This window comes from Oncorhynchus kisutch, linkage group LG10 (genome assembly GCF_002021735.2).
Source record: "Oncorhynchus kisutch isolate 150728-3 linkage group LG10, Okis_V2, whole genome shotgun sequence".
In the NCBI taxonomy this organism is placed as follows: Eukaryota; Metazoa; Chordata; class Actinopteri; order Salmoniformes; family Salmonidae; genus Oncorhynchus; species Oncorhynchus kisutch.
In genome coordinates, this window is record NC_034183.2 from 41,012,701 (window position 1) to 41,033,337 (window position 20,637).

The 20,637-nt window shown below is 42.1% G+C and overlaps 2 protein-coding genes across 6 annotated transcripts in view; both read right to left on the minus strand.

The window, feature by feature from the left end:
- The window catches only part of LOC109898148 (AP-1 complex subunit mu-1-like), a 33,114-nt gene extending 27,215 nt beyond the window's left edge, over positions 1–5,899 (minus strand). Inside the window, exon 1 of the mRNA XM_020492976.2 lies at positions 5,642–5,899. Coding sequence (XP_020348565.1) covers positions 5,642–5,683 — 42 coding nt within the window. The 5' untranslated portion in view covers positions 5,684–5,899. The remainder of the gene's footprint in view (positions 1–5,641) is intronic.
- A 1,839-nt stretch (positions 5,900–7,738) lies between these two features.
- Positions 7,739–19,567, minus strand: LOC109898149 (leucine-rich repeat-containing protein 19). 5 transcript variants are annotated; one of them, XM_020492980.2, is made up of 5 exons: positions 19,310–19,479; positions 18,767–18,825; positions 10,550–10,673; positions 8,583–9,081; positions 7,739–8,413 (listed from the first exon to the last, which is right to left on the minus strand). In XM_020492980.2, the coding sequence occupies exons 3-5, from the start codon at positions 10,658–10,660 to the stop codon at positions 8,001–8,003; spliced, it is 1,023 nt and encodes a 340-aa protein (XP_020348569.1). In that variant the 5' UTR covers positions 10,661–10,673; positions 18,767–18,825; positions 19,310–19,479; the 3' UTR covers positions 7,739–8,000. The 5 variants fall into 5 exon arrangements, with proteins under 5 accessions (XP_020348569.1, XP_020348567.1, XP_020348566.1 ...); XM_020492978.2 differs by having other exon boundaries at positions 19,286–19,479; XM_020492977.2 differs by lacking the exon at positions 18,767–18,825 and having other exon boundaries at positions 19,286–19,567.
- Between the last annotated feature and the right edge of the window lie 1,070 nt (positions 19,568–20,637).

Sequence of the window (20,637 nt, forward strand, 5' to 3'; positions counted from 1 at the left end):
AACCCTCTGTACTAGAGGGGCCTCTGCGCCGGGGAGATCACACAGGGCAGAGACAACAAAAGAGGAGGAAATAACAAATAAGACAAAGGAAATACCAAAATGAAAAACTCATCACACAGTGAAAGGATATGGACAGGCGGAACCCCAGACAGACGGACGGACATTTCAAAGGTTGTTGCATATAAAAAGCAGTCTGCCCTTGCAGGAAACACAAACGCTACCTGAATGTTAAGGCCGTAGAGGAAAAAGATGGTGTTCACAATTATTACCATTTTGAGAATAAATATGGCTTTGGAGGACGTGTTTGGCTTCTGCTTAAAATGTACATTAAACTGCCATTGAGGTTCAAGGAAATAAAAAGTTAAAATATTGTTCAAAACCCATTTGTCACCAACCCTTCATCATGGCCATTGCAAGTTCCTAATTCCTGTTTTAATCCCCAGCCACTGTCTGCAGTCATCCTGAGCTAACAAACCTAACTCCAGCCACCTTTTGTTTTTCATTAAAACTAGCCTAGACTCCAGCCATGATACAGTGTTGGGGTCTGGGTACCGTGAGACTAATATTCGGATAACTTTAAAAAGGTGAACCTAAGGACACACACACACACAGCAACTCCAATGGAGTTAGCCAGTGCATCTTGCTACAGTACTGCAGAGACCAGACACAGACAGATCTGTCAGACTGCTGCAGTGATGTGAGAAGTGTTAGAGATTGAATGAGAGACATGTCTGGGAATATGAAAGCAGGCTTATGGTTCAAGTTCAGTGCCACTGTTGGCTGACAAATAGTAAAACACACTGGCCGACTATGAGGGCCCGGTTTATTCACTCACAGACACAGACACACACACCATATCCCCTTAAAAATGATGGGATGATTCAGCCAGGGGACGTTTGTTTGGTAATGGGACACTGGTTATTGTCAATGAGGCATTGTTTACAATGTGTACGATCAATGTGAACTACCGTCTCTTTATGACATCTCAGTTAAGGTAAACAGACCAGAGATCCCTCAGGTTCCATCTCAAATGGCACGCTATTCCCTACGTAGTGCACTACTTTTGAACAGGGGTCAAAAGTAGTGCACTGCATCAGGAATAGGGTACCATTGGGAAACATGCTCAGTGATTTAGAGGTAAACGTTCCATGAAAAATCTATGACGCTATCAGAGGGTCTAAAATGACTTTCCCCTCCGAGAATGACATGGTTTGACAATCAAACACACACCATGGCCACTATATTTCACCTTGAAAACAAATGTCAGGTTATATTTATGACCATGTCCCATCACATGTCAGGCTATCTGTGTTTAAGACCCCTTCCCTTTTTCCACATTTTCTAACGTTACAGCATTATTCTAGAATGGATTAAATACATGTTTTTCCTCATCAATCTACACACAATACGCCATAATGAAAAAGCGAAAACAGGTTTTTAGAAAGGTTAGCTAACGTTTTACAAATGAAAAACAGAAATACCTTATTTACATAAGAATTCAGACCCTTTGTTATGAGACTCGAAATTGAGCTTAAGTGCCTCTTGCTTCCATTGATCATTATTGAGATGTTCCTACAACTTGATTGGAGTCCACCTGTGGTAAATTCAATTGTTGGACATGATTTGGAAAATGCACACCGGTCTACATAAGGTCCCACAGTTGACAGTGCATGTCAGAGGAAAAACCATGCTATGAGGTCGAAGGAAGAGTCCGTAGAGCTCAGAGACAGGATTGTGTCGAGGCACAGATCTGGGGAAGGGTACCAAAACATTTCTGCAGCATTGAAGGTCCCCAAAATCACAGTGACCTCCATCATTCTTAAATGGAAGAAGTTTGGAACCACCAAGGCTCTTCCTAGAGCTGGCCACTCGGCCAAACTGAGCAATCGGGGTTAGAAGGGCCTTGGTCTGGGAGGTGACCAAGAACCCAATGGTCACTTAGAGCTTTAGAGTTTCTCTGTGGAGATGGGAGAACCTTCTAGAAGGAAAACATATCTGCAGCACTCCACCAATCAGGCCTTTATGGTAGAGTTGCCAAATGGAAGCCACTCCTTAGTAAAAAAGCACATGACAGCCCGCTTGGAGTTTGCCAAAGCCATCTAAAGGACTCTCAGACTATGTGAAACCAGATTCTCTGGTCTGATGAAACCAACTCTTTGGCCTGAATGCAAACCGTCATGTGTGGAGGAAACCAGGCACCATCCTTACGGTGAAGCATGGTGGTGGCAGCATCATACTCTGGGGATGTTTTTCAGCGGCAGGGACTGGGAGACTAGTCAGAATAGAGGGAAAGATGAAAGCAAAGTACAGAGATCCTTGATGAAAACCTACTCCAGAGCGCTCAGGACCTCAGACTGAGGCCAAAGACAACGCAGAAGTGGCTTCGGAACACGTCTCTGAATGTCCTTGAGTGGCCCAGCCAGAGCCCAGACTTGAACCCGATCAAACATCTCTGGAGAGACCCGAAAATAGCTGTGCAGCGACGCTCCCCATCCAACCTCACAGATCTTGAGAGGATCTCCCCAAATACACGCGTGCCAAGCTTGTAGTGTCATACAAAAGAAGACTAAAGGATGTAATCGCTGCCAAAGGTGCTTCAACAAAGTACTGAGTAAAGGGTCTGAATATGTATGTAAATGTGATATCAGTTTTTAATTTGTAATAAATTTGCAACACTTTCTAAAAAACTGTTTTTGCTTTGTAATTAAGGGGTATTGTGTGTAGACTGATGAGGGGGAAAAAAGCTTTTTTAAATCCATTTTATAATAAGACTGTAAAGTAACAAAATGTGGAAACGGTCAAGGGGTCTGAATACTTTCCGAATTCACTGTATATTACTTAAGACAGCAAACGTGAGAGTGTAGTTTAAAAGTAGCCTAGTGTACACACACCCAGAATTGCATGTGCAGGGTACACAAAGTAGAGTAATGAAATAAATGCTCCAGTTGTTTAATTCGCTCATTAAAACCGCTTGGGCTCATTCATCAGTGTGTTGGTGTAAACGTTTTATTTCAAATACATGATTGTAGTCAGTGTGAAAAACAAAGCAGCCATTTATCAGCATAACAATATATTTCAAAGAACGACACATTCAGTTGACCAATACAGCAAAAAGAAAAGTGACCTTCATAACATCTCAAACTCGAACAAGCACACAATGCGTTGATACAGCGACTGTATCCAGACACTCTAGCCTCGATCGACCGATCGATGGATAGATACATAGATAGATATCCTACAGCCCGTCTGGGTTGGTTTTAGCAGGGAGAAGGCCTGAGGGCAGAAACGGCTTTAGCACTGATAGGGATCCAGGGACCCATCCCCTTAATAACAACCTCAGGATCTCCTTCTCCACAATATTATTACCACAACCACACAAAGAAGGGAAGTCGGGTTTGGCTTGATTAGCCTATTGTCTGCTGTCTGAGTGAGCAGGTACCCCAGACTTTGTATGCAAACCTCTAACCATGAACGAGCCAATTAAACTAGGCTATTAATGCACCTTATCTTGTGTTCATAGAGTTGCCTAATAAGACATTAAACGTGACATGCCAGCCCAATGGGGGCAGATGACGCTAGTTTCTACTTGACAGTAAGGCTGTTTGAGGGACATTTATGTTTTTTCTTTCAGAAATGCTTTCTTGAACATGTTCACTTTTATGTGCCTTCATTACAAACTTGTATGGGATCCGTAAATATTCATTTTGATTTTATTTTATTATGAGCCTAGTTTAGCCAATGAGAAAGCACTTAGCTACATGTGATCCACCACCTGGATTAGGTCATATGCAGCAACATTTGAAATAGTTTTTTTTTATACATTGGACAAAAGTAGAGACTCCAGGCTAGAAAATTGTATATCGTGCACTGCAGTTGAGGAACAATGAGAAAGTCATTTTGAAAAACGTGTATCCCCACTGTTGAGAAAATGGCCTGTGAATGTTTTGGTACACCTACTGGAGACCTTTTCTTTGTCTACACCCATTCAGCATTGTTCACACCCGTCTCTTTGAGGATTCACAGTGTTGTAAACAACCAAAGATTTCAAGACTAAAAGTGGTAGCAAAAAGTAGTAGTAAAAATAAACTTCTAGTCCTTGGCCTATATCCTAATCTGACTTTGGTGCAGGTCATGTTGTTCTTCACATTAACGTCTCTGGTAAACACACACTATATCAAAATAAATCTATGTTTATTTGTCACATGCCCAGGATACAGAAGGTGTAAATGGTACAGTGAAATGGTCACTTGCAGAGTGGAGTCTTTTGTTTAGACAAGTAGCTAGCTAAACAATTAATCATAATCCCTACTCTTAATTACACGTTCAAAACAACTCAGAACTCATATGGAAAGCTATGAAAGTCTGTTTGCAGATGAAGAGAGAGGTCCCAATGAAAGTCCCAAGACTGAGACTAAAGGGTATAACCTATATCATGGATTATACAGTATGTTAGCAAATGTTGCATACAAAAATGCAGTTAAAACATCACACACAATGTGTATATACCTTCTATAACAGGAGCAGGTCAACCCTGCTGGAGGTCTGCTGGGTGTGCAGGGTTCTGTTTCAGCCCAGCAATAACACACCTGATTCAACTTGTCAAACCTACTGTAATGAGTTGATAATCAAGTGTACTATTGCTGGTCTGGAACTAACGTCTGATCACCCCGTAAAGAGCAAGGGTCAGTGGAGCAAGGTTGGCTACCTCTGGTATATAATTATTTTTGTTGTTCACCTGAAATTATGCTTTAGTAATAATAACCTACTTGTATTACTCAATTATCTATTGTTGTTTAGACTGTAAAGAACTACTGTCAATGTTGATTAATCACAAATCACAATCCTGCAATAAATAGGGGGAGGATTGATAACATTATCACGTATCTGCTGGCTGTTTATAAACTAACTGCACATCTTTATCAGTAGAATCCTATCCTGCCTTGAATGGAAGAGTTTAGTTCTTCTCCAACACCATCCATCCACGGTGAGCCTGTCCTGCACACTGCTAGTCCCTCGATTAAAAAAAAAAAAGTTTTGTCATCTGTGCTATCCACGCCTATACTGTGAGTCTCCTATCCTCCTCAATTGTTCAAGTCACCAGCCTCCAATGGCGTTGAACCATCATAACGATATTGAAATAATCTACCTAGCATTGATTAAGGTTAAAAACTGGGTCTGTGCCACCCCATTTAAAATGTTCTGGACACGCCACTGCCTACACCTGCTGAGAATGTGTATAAGTGATTGATAACTTATAACTTGTCAAGAAATTCGTTTTATTTGATGTAGGTGTAGGGTTCAGAGAGTGCTGAGGTAGATTGCTATTTCTCTGCCGACAAAAAAAACAACGGAAAATTAAGCCGATCACGAAGTTAAATAGCTGTGTTGTGAATGTAATGTGACATTGACGTATTCAGAAATAAACAACGACATTTAGTTGTAAGTAATCAAAGATAATAAACAAGTATGTAATTTTACTATAGCCTGCCCTACCGCTATCTTTCATATTTTTATCTGCGCTTATAGTTTACGCACGGATTGCTGCGCTACACTGGCAGGTGCAGCCTGTGCTCAGCGCTGTTGATCTCGATGCCTTAACAATAAACTTCTCCGCCGCGTAAACTGTCAAATCTCAACTCACCTTGCCTTTAAGATCCAGAATAAATATAGCAGACGCCGACATCCTGATAAACGAATAACGGACAATATACTGATGTTAAGACGTTCAATATCCCTTACAACATTTTATCCAGTGAACCTCCTATCTCTCTGGCTCTGTTGTCTAAACCACGCCACGGCTCTTTTCCGGGTAGTATTTCGTCGTCAGACCTGTCGAGCAGCTTTCAACCCAACAGAGCATGCAAAACCAACCCACCGTGTGGACAGTCAGTCTGTGCGCGAGTCGCTACATCAATGAATGGGTTTATATACCACGGTATCGATTATCTTCTGTTCTACTGAGGTTATGCATAAACTACTACCAGGAGTGTTTGTCTATTGTACTATATAAAACATTGTTATACCTTATTATAGATCGATGCATACCTGTGTTTCAAAATAATTTGATGGCTTTTTCTACAGAAGTGTGCTATTGAATTTAAAAACGTTTATTTGATCTACAAATGTATGAAAGTGGAGTGCAAGCCCACCCCAAAAAAACAAATTATGCCGGAACTCAAAAAAGCAAACTCAAAACAAATTGATTGATTATTTGATCCACTTTGTATAATCATTTTCAAACATATTTGTATTTCAAGTCCGTACAAAGTCAACCCTACTTGGATATCCAATGAAAGACACACATCCACAGGTACCCTATTGCAAAGCTGCATTGAGTTGGCTCTGCTCTGAGAGAGATTGCTATTGTCAGTTTTGTATTCATCTGCGACTGTTTTTTCCCTCCCAAGATGATGGAGATTGTCATGTCTTTGGCTATGCCGGATTAAGTGATATGACATGCTATTCTATAAAATTATTTCTCCATAATTAATATTACCTGATTGAGCTAATCAGTAATTAACTAGAGAGTCAGGGCACCAAAAAATTATATTTATAGAGCTGTTATCTTCAGAATAAACTTAAAGACCTAGTAATATTTTACATCAATACCAGTCAATATTAATCGTCATCTTAATTCAGTCTCATCTGAAAGTTGTAAATTATTGGTTATCTGCACGAACCCTGGCTAACAAGTTGAATCAGCAATACAAAATTGGGTTTAATTATTTATTTACTCAATACCTAACTAATCACACAGAATTACACATACACATAATTAAATCATAACTTGATTACAAATTATGTCATAAAGGAAAACGTCCCTAGCGGGCGGAACAGATATGACAGCTTGTTATACAAAATAAAAGGGTATGGGTTTGAGTGAAAGAGCGGGAAGACTGAGGAACAAAGGGCGAAGCTGTGCTATCGTAAATACAGTATCTTATGCATTCTAAATTACCGCCCATTTGGAAAAGGAAAATGCAATAAATATTTACTCTGAGCTGCGCTTCGGTAGGTTGGTGGTAGATGGAAGGCCGTGTTGCCCAACCGAGTCCTTTGAAGAATGTCTCTGCTGGTAAAGTGGATACGTTGTAGTAACGTTGTTGTGTGGTAGAAGGAATACTCTTGTTTGTTCCTTCCTAACCTGAATTTGCAGCTGCTGTTGCTAACTCAACGGCTAGGAGGTATCACTTCTGTAGTGAATAAGAGTTCAAAGTTCATACCATTCGCAACCAAAGCTCATGCTGATGTTGGCTTCGTTCTGTAGTTATTATCTGAACCATTCTGACATCAGACCGCCGTCCTCACATCCTCGGAACAGGAGGTTATATTGTCGTCAAGGCTTTATATAGGAAGGGAGAGGAGGGCGTGTTTGAAAAGTTTTATAGCCCATGTCCCTTCACAGGGGCGGGCCACTGATTGAGCAGAGCCCCTACCTTATGAAAACCCAAATCTCACATTTTAGAAGCTAAAATCACATTTCATCCCATCACGAATAATTTCATATTCAAACATTTATATTGAACAACAATTCCATGTGAATCCGATAACTCTGATGTGTAGACTTTCCACTGTAGAGTGTATGTCATCTTATCATTGATGAGAATGTCTCAGATGACAACTGAACTGACATCATATTCATTAAGTACCACTGCATATGTTCAATTGGTCAGATTACCAGAATACAGTTCATTTCCCCCCACCTTCTGATGTTCCCAGAATCTCTATGTTAACCAAGGGTTTTGCAAATGTAACATCAGTAGGGTAGAGAGAAGAAAAAGGGGGGAAGAGGTATTTATGACTGTCATAAACCTACCCCCAGGCCAACGTCATGACAACATGCATATATTTGATATCAGCATTGGCCCTAATCAAGTGTCCAAATTGGCTACAGTGACCTCTCTCTCTCTCTCTCTCTGTATGTATGTATGTATGTCTGTCTGTCTGTCTTTCTCTCTAATTTCTCTCTCCCCTCTTTCTCCCCTCCCATTCCACCTCTTCTAGCCAATGGAAAATACCATGTCATCCTCCTCCTCCTCCTGCAGTTCCAGTGCCCTCTTAGCCCTCTCCCTCTCACTGGCTTGTATGTAGTTGTCCTCTATGAAGCCATCATCATCATCCTCCTCATCCTCCATGTACATCTCTCCCTGGGGGACAGCAACAGGGTGGGGGCTCCGTGCCTGTCCCCCATGGTTGTGCATGGAGAAGCCTACCTCCAGGCTATTGGGGTCACACTGGCTGGCTGTGTCCCCCTCGATCAGCCGGGTGTGACGGTAACTGGCCAGGTAGCGGCGGACCAGCTGGCATTTGGCCAGGACAGCGATGAGGAGGGAGAGGGAGATGGCCGACACCAGTACTGCTACCAGGTACTGCCAGCTTTTGGAGAAACGGCTCTGACCACCATCATCACTGCCTGTTGGGAGAAGGGAATAGCTTTTACTGCTCAAATCATTATTATTATGTTCACTGCAAAAACAGCAAAGACCACGTGAGTAAGAGTGACAACAGATAATTGATACTAAGTAGATAGAAATGAATTGATATAATGAAGCAGATGTAAGTTATATAACTGAGATCCATACCATTAGTTGTAGTCATTGAGTTAGCTGGAGTTGGGCTGGGATGTTCAATGACCTCTAACAGTTTCCTATGGAATGGTCTTCTAATTCCTGTCGACGTATCATCAGAGCCATGGTCAAGCTCTTGGTTCCCATTGAGATCCAGGAAGGATATAGTTTGAGCAGAAACAGACAGGGGGGCTTGCAGTATGTTGTGCCCCAGAAACAGCTTCCCTAACCTGGGTAAACCCTGCAGAGCTCCAGCCTCCATGGAGATCAGTTGGCAACCACTGAGGTCTAGTATCTGCAGGAAGGGCAGGCTGCAGAAGTGGCCTTTCTCCAGCAGAGGGAGGTAGTTTCCTGAGAGATTTAGGTTAACCAGCTGATCCAACCTCTGTAGTTGTCTGAGGTGTTGAGGGTTAGTAAGGTTCAGGTGGTTATGAGAGAGGTCCAGTGCAGTTGCATTGTTCCATATCTCTGTTGGAATATGGGCCAGTTTCCTCCAACTGCAGTTAAATGATGCCTTGTGGAAGAGATGGACAAGATTGGTCAAGCCAACCCTTCCAATTTTGTGGTTGCCATTTTGCAAGAATCAAGAAGAGTTTTGAAATGAATAAATCAACTTCAGGATTTTCTCCCTAAAACCATTGTATGGGTGAATTGAAAGGCAATTATTAAAATGGTGATGTTAAAATTCATGAGGAAGGTCATTCCACCAATTCAGTACCTTTGGAGAAGTGTAACTTGGTAAGAAAAAAAGAAGAAGTTTGATTTCACCTAATTATAACATTCTGTCATAAAGAGCACATGTTCAATGTCATATTTTCCCATCTCAAGAGGTGAAATTGAAAAATAAATGGCTCTAATAAGTGTCTATTAAGTGCCTTTGTAGGACGTCATCGTAAATAAGAATTTGTTCTTAACTGAATCACCTAGTTAAATAAAGGTCAAATACATACAATTTAAAAAAAGAGCCAAATAAACAGGGTTCACTGTAACAGGGTTGACGATTTCTTCTTAAATCAGCCATAAATCCCTTTGTCATTTTTTAAAACATATCTAGCCTGTCTACCTATGGGTACCAGGGTTGACGTGTTATGCTTGATCCGCTCCGTTTTCCACCACAAAACACCAGAAAATGGCCAAAAAGAGTAGAACCAGCTCATTTGCTTTTAGTCTATGATTTGACTATTAGATGTTCAATGTTTCTTTAGAAATAAATATTTAGAAAGGAATAGTTTCACCTTATTAAAACGAGAGTTCAGTGCACATAACAGGGTTGACCATAAAACGAGGGACAGACGTAAATTAATCAACCAATCACATGAAATAAATAATCTTCAGACATGACTTTGTCAAAACAGCAAAATAACTAAAGCTCTACAATGATAGTGAAACGTGGAGAAATGTTAGGATTAAGGGGATTCAAATCTTCCTAGAGGTGACACAGGGTTGACGGAGGGACATGTCAAAATGCAGTATTTTTGCACTTTAGCAAGCCTTTATTCACATAAAATAAATCTGATTTATTGAATTGTCCATGTGGTGTATATTAAAGGGAACTTTATTTAATAAAACAGGCTTATAAAATTCAATATTTAGTGCACAATGTCTACTGAAAAAAATCAAAGGCCCTCATTTTGTGGAATGACCCAGGAGTCTTTGCAACTGTCTAGTGCTAATGACTAAATATTGAATGTAATCACTTTAAAACAGAAAGATAAAGAAAACCATCTAATATTTAACGGATCAATTTGTGAAAAACAAATAGATTTGCTGAAAGAAGCACAATCTTGACATATAATTCTAATGTTGATATCCTATAACGAAGTAGACTCCCAGAGGTAACACTAGTTTACTGTATGATAAACAACGGGAGAAGTGTAGCACAAACAGGAAATTCTCCATCGTGTCATCCTCATGTGACTCCTTAGAACTGAACAAAGGGAAGAACATGGGGAAAAGGACAAAGCTGTGTGTCTCTTTCTTACCGTGCCAGTATTGACAGTACACGGGCCAACAATGTGACCGTGAAGTGTGTTCCAACTAACTGTTCCCCAGAAACACAAAACCACACACAGACCGGGGCCCCAGGACCCCATGGTTCCCTACTTCCTGTAGAAATGACAAATAGAGAAACACAATACATATTAATAAGACTGAAAAGTAAGTCATAACTAGAATTGGACTGCATTTGTGTAGCCATTATAACCTGACTTACGGGGCATATAGGGCCTATGACCTAACTGAAATATACCTGACCAGGAAAAACTACTGGCCCTAAAAAACACCCGAATTGGGTTGAAAAACATAAACAGTTTTTGACATGTTCCATCAAAGCTGCAACCAGTGACCTCTGTGCTCTTCTGTAAGTGAATATGTTAAAAGTACATTTGTTTGCATGCGATGTTGATTCATGCTGTCATAAATGACTTATTGCACTCTGAAGATGTCTATTGGCATGTTCTCACAAAGACAACAGTCCGTCCATACCAGCTTAGTGTTCCCACCAGTTTAGTGTTGTACATTTTCTATGAAGATGTGTGTACACACTTTCTATGCACCAAAAAGTTGATTTGAAGCGTTTAGTTATAGAATGAAGAGCTTTTCACACACAATAGCAATAGCTTTTGTTCTGCAGAGTGCTCTTACGTAGTTCTTCTTAGAACCATTTGTATCTTCCTCTCTCTTTATTTTTTCACCCTGCCTCTTCTGTTTTCAGAGTCCTCTTGGCACCATGGTGATTTTTCACAGAGGGGCCAGGCTGGCTGGTCGGTCTGCCATTAGGCCTCTTCCCCTCTCCTTCTCCTGCTATTCAGCTCAGCATTGTTGGCTGTAAACACCCGAGTGGGGCTCTTTTTATCTCTTCCTGTCCTCACACAGCCAAGGCACAAAAACAACACGCCAGGCCTGGGAGCTATGGAAAGCCTAGGAGCCCACAAGGGGCTGTGTGTGTAATAGTAGGGTGTGAGTATGTGTGTGTGCGTACAACTAGCGTGTGTGCATGCTTGTCTGTGTGTCTGCATCTGCATTAGCGTTTGTGACTGCATGAGTGTGCACTGTATGTTTAAGAGTAGGCTTTGAGGGCTTCCCGGGTGGCGCAGTGGTCTAAGGCGCTGCATCGCAGTGCTAGCTGTGCCACCAGAGACTCTGGGTTTGAGCACAGGCTCTGTCGCAGCCGGCCACAACCGAGAGGTCCATGGGGCGACACACAATTGGCCCAGCGTTGTCCGGGTTAGGGAGGTTTTGGCCGGCAGGGATATCCTTGTCTCATCGCGCACTAGCGACTCCTGTGGTGGGCCGGGCACTGACCAGGTCGCCAGGTGTACGGTGTTTCCTCTGACACATTGGTGCGGCTGGCTTCCGGGTTGGATGTGCATTTTGTCAAGAAGCAGTGCGGCTAGGTTGGGTTGTGTTTCAGAGGACGCATGGCTCTCGACCTTCGCCTCTCCTGAGTCCGTACGGGAGTTGCAGCGATGAGACAAGACTGTAACTACTACCAATTGGATACCACGAAAATTGGGGAGAAAAAAGGGGTAAAAATAAATAAATATATTTAAAAAGAGTAGGCTTTGAAAGGAGTGCCAAGGAGCTCTTTTGACCACCACACTACCACACCTCCCTCTCTCTCACCCACTCCCATCCCTGCAGCCCAGTGCCACCTCTTGCTCTTCTGTAATGGGTTGCCTAGGTCCTGTCCTTCTCTTCCCTCTCCTCTCTGGGTACAGAAGTCACACACAAAGCCATCCTGCATCTGATCTCCTGGTGCCGCTGAGCAAGTCATCCTTCCACCTTCCTCCACCTCCTCAGTCCTTATTCATGGTGCCAGATATATATTTGTGTTATTTGTTTTGCGTGGGAACTAAGCGATGCCATTGTTTGTCAAGAATGAAGGACATGGTTTGATCATACAGTGATTGGAAAAACAGCTGGCAAAGAGAGAGGGAGGTTGTTTATGAGGAAGATGTTTTAGGCATGCATTAGGGTGGTATTCTTAACAATAGTTATTCTTTACTTTGAAGGAGTTTCACATCTACGACTGCAACTATGTGAATTCTACTGTTTGTCCTAAACAAAGAAAGTGGTAATGGGTACAATCCTTTCTAACATTTGCTTAAAGGCCTACACACTCTGCAATGTCATCAATAGAGCCAAGCTACTACTGCAAACAAAAGCACCATGAAACGGATATATTTAGCTTTAGAGGTTAGTCAGATAGCAGAGTAATACATTTGATGGACTAATACCTCTTACCAGTGTTGTGTTCAAGACCACCTAAAGCGAGACTGTATCAAGACTAAGACTAGTGGGGGACAAGGGGTCTGAGACCGAGTCAAGCCCGAGACCATAAAAATTAAAGTCCAATTCAAGACCACTTATGGAAACATCTGCCTTCTTGAAAGCCAACAGGTCACTGTGCAACAGCTTGCAGTAGTTTTCCCACTTGTCTAGCTAGCTAGCTTTTGTTGTCGGCTAGTTTGCAGTGGCTGCTGCAGGTGGCATAGCAGTTCAGACGTCTTTTGTCCTCGTCTTGTCGTGTCCTGTATATATATATATTTACAACTTTTTCACATACATTTTATTTTTATTTTCCATCAACTCATCTTCAAAACACTCTCCTGCAACCCGCCTCACCAATGTATATTTATAAAAAAGTATTATTTACCTCAGATCTGTAATCCTCCAAGAAGCTAGCCAGAAACTCCAAGAAGCTAGCCTGAAACTAGCCAGAAGCTAATCCAGAAGCTAGTTCAGAAGCTAGTTAGCTCCTTTACTGGCAAATCGTTAATATTCAGCTAACCACGGTTTGTGGTCATCAGCTATCCTTTAGCTCGAAAATCTATCGCCAGTTCTGTACGGCGCAGCGCGGCTCGGAACGGAACATACCGGACCAATTTTTCTCTCCATGTCCCTGGACATTCATACCCGGATCTCACAGCTAGCTAGCTGCTATCCGTGTGACCATCGGAGCTAGCAAGCTCCGTCAATCACTCCTGAGTTCCATCAATCACACCTGGGCTGCAGTCACCTATCCGGACCCGTTTTACTGCCTTCGCGGAGCCCCACCGGGCCTTCACAACTGGACTGCCGACGTTATCTACCCGAAGGAGTTATTCGGCCGGCTCCTCCGTCGCGACGTTACCTGAACGCCCATCTGCGGCCTGCTAACCGTTAGCTGTCTTACCGGCTGCTATCTGAATAGACAATCGGACAATTTTTTAATTATTATTATTTTTTAATTATTTTTTTAATTATTATTATTATATTTTCTTCTTGGGCCTCTATAACTATATCTATTGTTTTTATTTTTGTTGTTGTTGTGTGATTTGGATTAATCCCCTCTACCACACGGAACCCCACTAATCTACTGACGGAACGTAAGGGGTGGCTAACAGACCTCCATCCTATGCTAGCTTGCTACCGATGCCCTGGCTAGCTGTCTAAATCACCAACCAACCTCTCCGCTCACCGGACCCTTTTGATCACTCGACTAAGCATGCCTATCCTTAATGTCAATATGTCTTGTCCATTTCTGTTCTGGTTAGTGTTTATTGGCTTATTTCACTGTAGAGCCTCTAGTCCTGCTCACTATACCTTATCCAACCTATTAGTTCCACCACCCACACATGCAATGACATCTCCTGGTTTCAACGATGTTTCTAGAGACAATATCTCTCTCTTCATCACTCAATACCTAGGTTTACCTCCACTGTATTCACATCCTGCCATACATTTGTCTGTACATTATACCTTGATGCTATTTTATCGCCCCCAGAAACCTCCTTTTACTCTATGTTCCAGACGTTCTAGACGACCAATTCTCATAGCTTTTAGCCGTACCCTTATTCTACTCCTCCTATGTTCCTCTGGCGATGTAGAGGTGAATCCAGGCCCTGCAGTGCCTAGCTCCACTCCTATTCCCCAGGCGCTCTCTTTTGACGACTTCTGTAACCGTAATAGCCTTGGTTTCATGCATGTTAACATTAGAAGCCTCCTCCCTAAGTTTGTTCTATTCACTGCTTTAGCACACTCTGCCAACCCGGATGTTCTAGCTGTGTCTGAATCCTGGCTTAGGAAGACCACCAAAAATTCTGAAGTTTTAATTCCAAACTACAACATTTTCAGACAAGATAGAACTGCCAAAGGGGGCGGTGTTGCAATCTACTGCAAAGATAGCCTGCAGAGTTCTGTCCTACTATCCAGGTCTGTACCCAAACAATTTGAACTTCTACTTTTAAAAATCCACCTCTCTAAAAACAAGTCTCTCACCGTTGCCGCCTGCTATAGACCACCCTCTGCCCCCAGCTGTGCTCTGGACACCATATGTGAACTGATTGCCCCCCATCTATCTTCAGAGTTCGTGCTGCTAGGCGACCTAAACTGGAACATGCTTAACACCCCAGCCATCCTACAATCTAAACTTGATGCCCTCAATCTCACACAAATAATCAATGAACCTACCAGGTACCTCCCCAAAACCTTAAACACGGGCACCCTCATAGATATCATCCTAACCAACTTCCCCTCTAAATACACCTCTGCTGTCTTCAACCAAGATCTCAGCGATCACTGCCTCATTGCCTGCATCCGTAATGGGTCAGCGGTCAAACGACCTCCACTCATCACTGTAAAACGCTCCCTGAAACACTTCTGCGAGCAGGCCTTTCTAATCGACCTGGCCGGGGTATCCTGGAAGGATATTGATCTCATCCCGTCAGTAGAGGATGCCTGGATATTTTTTAAAAATGCCTTCCTAACCATCTTAAATAAACATGCCCCATTCAAGAAATTTAGAACCAGGAACAGATATAGCCCTTGGTTCTCCCCAGACCTGACTGCCCTTAACCAACACAAAAACATCCTATGGCGTTCTGCATTAGCATCGAACAGCCCCCGTGATATGCAGCTGTTCAGGGAAGCTAGAAATCATTATACACAGGCAGTTAGAAAAGCCAAGGCTAGCTTTTTCAAGCAGAAATTTGCTTCCTGCAACACTAACTCAAAAAAGTTCTGGGACACTGTAAAGTCCATGGAGAATAAGAACACCTCCTCCCAGCTGCCCACTGCACTGAAGATAGGAAACACTGTCACCACTGATAAATCCACCATAATTGAGAATTTCAATAAGCATTTTTCTACGGCTGGCCATGCTTTCCACCTGGCTACTCCTACCCCGGACAACAGCACTGCACCCCCAACAGCAACTCGCCCAAGCCTTCCCCATTTCTCCTTCTCCCAAATCCATTCAGCTGATGTTCTGAAAGAGCTGCAAAATCTGGACCCCTACAAATCAGCCGGGCTAGACAATCTGGACCCTTTCTTTCTAAAATTATCTGCCGAAATTGTTGCCACCCCTATTACTAGCCTGTTCAACCTCTCTTTCGTGTCGTCTGAGATTCCCAAAGATTGGAAAGCAGCTGCGGTCATCCCCCTCTTCAAAGGGGGGGACACTCTTGACCCAAACTGCTACAGACCTATATCTATCCTACCGTGCCTTTCTAAGGTCTTCGAAAGCCAAGTCAACAAACAGATTACCGACCATTTCGAATCTCACCATACCTTCTCTGCTATGCAATCTGGTTTCAGAGCTGGTCATGGGTGCACCTCAGCCACGCTCAAGGTCCTAAACGATATCTTAACCGCCATCGATAAGAAACATTACTGTGCAGCCGTATTCATTGATCTGGCCAAGGCTTTCGACTCTGTCAATCACCATATCCTCATCGGCAGACTCGACAGCCTTGGTTTCTCAAATGATTGCCTCGCCTGGTTCACCAACTACTTCTCTGATAGAGTTCAGTGTGTCAAGTCGGAGGGTCTGCTGTCCGGACCTCTGGCAGTCTCTATGGGGGTGCCACAGGGTTCAATTCTTGGACCGACTCTCTTCTCTGTATACATCAATGAGGTCGCTCTTGCTGCTGGTGAGTCCCTGATCCACCTCTACGCAGACGACACCATTCTGTATACTTCCGGCCCTTCTTTGGACACTGTGTTAACAACCCTCCAGGCAAGCTTCAATGCCATACAACTCTCCTTCCGTGGCCTCCAATTGCTCTTAAATACAAGTAAAACTAAATGCATGCTCTTCAACCGATCGCTACCTGCACCTAGCCGCCTGTCCAACATCACTACTCTGGACGGCTCTGACTTAGAATACGTGGACAACTACAAATACTTAGGTGTCTGGTTAGACTGTAAACTCTCCTTCCAGACCCATATCAAACATCTCCAATCCAAAGTTAAATCTAGAATTGGCTTCCTATTTCGCAACAAAGCATCCTTCACTCATGCTGCCAAACATACCCTTGTAAAACTGACCATCCTACCAATCCTCGACTTTGGCGATGTCATTTACAAAATAGCCTCCAATACCCTACTCAACAAATTGGATGCAGTCTATCACAGTGCAATCCGTTTTATCACCAAAGCCCCATATACTACCCACCATTGCGACCTGTACGCTCTCGTTGGCTGGCCCTCGCTTCATACTCGTCGCCAAACCCACTGGCTCCATGTCATCTACAAGACCCTGCTAGGTAAAGTCCCCCCTTATCTCAGCTCGCTGGTCACCATAGCATCTCCCACCTGTAGCACACGCTCCAGCAGGTATATCTCTCTAGTCACCCCCAAGACCAATTCTTTCTTTGGCCGCCTCTCCTTCCAGTTCTCTGCTGCCAATGACTGGAACGAACTACAAAAATCTCTGAAACTGGAAACACTTATCTCCCTCACTAGCTTTAAGCACCAACTGTCAGAGCAGCTCACAGATTACTGCACCTGTACATAGCCCACCTAAAATTTAGCCCAAACAACTACCTCTTTCCCAACTGTATTTAATTTTTATTTATTTATTTATTTTGCTCCTTTGCACCCCATTATTTTTTTATTTCTACTTTGCACATTCTTCCATTGCAAAACTACCATTCCAGTATTTTACTTGCTATATTGTATTTACTTTGCCATCATGGCCTTTTTTTGCCTTTACCTCCCTTCTCACCTCATTTGCTCACATTGTATATAGACTTGTTTATACTGCATTATTGACTGTATGTTTGTTTTTACTCCATGTGTAACTCTGTGTCGTTTTATCTGTCGAACTGCTTTGCTTTATCTTGGCCAGGTCGCAATTGTAAATGAGAACTTGTTCTCAACTTGCCTACCTGGTTAAATAAAGGTAAAATAAAATAAAATAAAAAAAGTTACACTTTAAATTTTAGGTCACTGATTGCTTTGTGTGCTAAACATGAAATGTTTTTTGCAATGGGAAGTAATAGTTGTACATTTCGATTGGGAAATGCTTAATGTTTTTTGTTTACTTATGATTGGGACCTACTGGCGTATTAATGTCAGAGTTTATGGACTGCTGATCCTTTACCATCATGCTGTGTGTGACTGTGTGTGACTGCTGTCTTTCCATTGGCCGGTGCCCGGAGAAGTCGGTATGCTCTAATTTAACTAAAAAGTTCCCAATGAAAAACCCTGTCTGAAAAATGATGTTTTCTTTGTGAGTTTTTCTATGGATTTTTTCATTTTTCCCATTTTTTTTTATATTGAAAAAAATAAATACACATTTGATGGTCTAAATCCACAACAATGCTTCAACCACATTAATCTGGGCCTGTAAGGGCCTGGCTCCCCAGTGGGTGGGCGTCTGTCCACCCAGGCCCATTCATGTCTATGCCCCTGATGCAAACAGCACATCATGACAATTGCACATCACAAATAGCCAACTAACCAACACTTCAGACTAAACTTTTTCAATACCTGGTTTGCATAACCATCGTTGCCTTAGTTTGTATTTACTGGTAGATATCATACGTGGAAACGTCTTTCCTACCCTACCGGCTAGCGATTTTGTGTGCTGCTCCATGCTAAAATCCAATTGATTTTACATGAGTAAACTGGTATTACGGTTGCTGTCCTTTCAGACTCACCTGTCACACACTGAAGGCGAATATGTTTGGCACTGCGCAAACATGTCTATAATAGATATAAAGACTGTTAAGATATTAATGTTTCATATTTGGCCTGTCGAAGCGGTTTTATGCGCTGACTGAATGGAAGATGATAATTAGGTTTGGGTTTTTTCTCCGCTGGTCTCGGGAAGAAATGACGAATTCTCACTGACAGAGTACACCGAGACAAGACCGAGACGCTCAATATGTAGTCTCGAGGACGGGATCGAGTACTACAACACTGCTTCTTACCTTTTTTAGCGCTCTACTTCTCCATTGTAATGTAACTGGACCTCACCACAACATCCTGCCTGAATGAACAATGGTTTACATTATTATCAACACCCTGGCTGAGAAGTCAGCGGCTGTCAAAGGATTAGCCTTATTTTGTGTGGCCATGACTGACTGGTAGAGCAGCATTGGCTTGCAATATGATATCTTACTCAGAAATGGACCCATGCGTCTATGTATTTATTTCTCTCTCTCATGAATCTACTTTCATTTGAATATATATTGCCACATCCATCCAAATGTAATTAGTGATATACAGTATACTAGTTGAGATTGTTCAAAAGGTTCTTTCCATTTGGTTATTATACTAGTAAGTTTTCATAGTAGTATATAGCTAGATACTGTAATTAGTGTATGCACTAAAATATCAACAGGTGGACCAGGGAAGTCATATGACCTCAGTGTTGACAAATGTAAACAAGGTAACACAGCCCAAAAGGGAAAGGTTTTGAGAAAGTCCACTCGTTAGAAGTGTCCTACCTGGTCAGCCTGGTCAATATGTACCTGAAACTCATGTGCGGATATGACCCTCTTCCTTATAGCTCACATTGAAGCAGCATTGTCACTGAACATTTGTTTTCACCTTTGCTATAAAATGGAGGCTGAAAAGGGTGCGTTCACCTCAATCATGTTGCGAAGGACAAGTCAATGAGTAACTTTGTAACTACATAGGTGCACTCGCCTCCTACTTTCACTAGACCTGGCCTCAGTCAATATTGCCATGCAGTATAGGAAGGTGGTTGCTTTGAAATGACATGCTTTGTCCTGCATGTCCTGCTGTTTACACACAATAGCAGTCTGTTCTACAGATAACACTTTCCAGTTATCTGAGTTCACAGCTGAGAATCCATGTTATTTACACATCAATACAAATTCATATTTACACATTACATAGGCCTACTTATCAAAACACGGTCTATCCACAGTCGGGGTGTGATATAGCACAGACAATACTGTACATTTAAAACCCGTTGTTAAATTTAACTAAATGTGATCTATGTAACCCCAAAATAAATGATTTATCATGAGAGGCGTATACAAAATAACTAGTAATTGAGCATACTCCAAGAAAGGTTCAAATCTAAACTTTTTGGTTAAAAAAAGTTAGGAATTCCTGAGGTGTAGTCCCTTTTGAGGACACAAGCTCAAGTGCACAGTACAAATATGAAAAATATTTAATATTGTATTTCCTATTCAACAAAACTGTATGGATAAGGCTTGAAATGCTTACATGCTTTCTAAATATAGCATAATCAAATTATAAAACCACTAACTATAAGATTTCACCTTCCTTATAAGTGTCAAATACATATTTGTATGTTTAGTGTTAGAGAAAATGTGCATATTTTCTAAAGGTCTCTCTTGATCAAAACGTCTGCCTCCATCGCTGTGAACTAATCACATAATTCTAGCTTGGCTTCCTGAACTCGTTAGGAACTCACCTTTCATATCATAATAATCTTGTCCGTCTATGACAAACAGCAAGTGTTTCTTTTCTTTAAAATCGATTCATTATTTGAGATTAATGGCTATATATCGATCTCTGATTGTGCTACTGTGATGAAACCGCTATCTCCTGCTGCACTACAATGTAACGATTGTAGGATTCAGCCAGGAGTCTGTGTCCGTGTGAACAAGGGCTATTGCTCAATGCAAGCCATTTCGATCTATGGTATACACAGATCGATTTATAAGCTAAAATATCGGTTGGGACTAGAACCACACAGGTCCCCTTTACGTCCCCTTTACATTTTATTAATAAATTACAAATTGGATACCCCACAGACACACCTTGCTTTGATCTCATAAAACCACCTCATCTCTGAATGTCT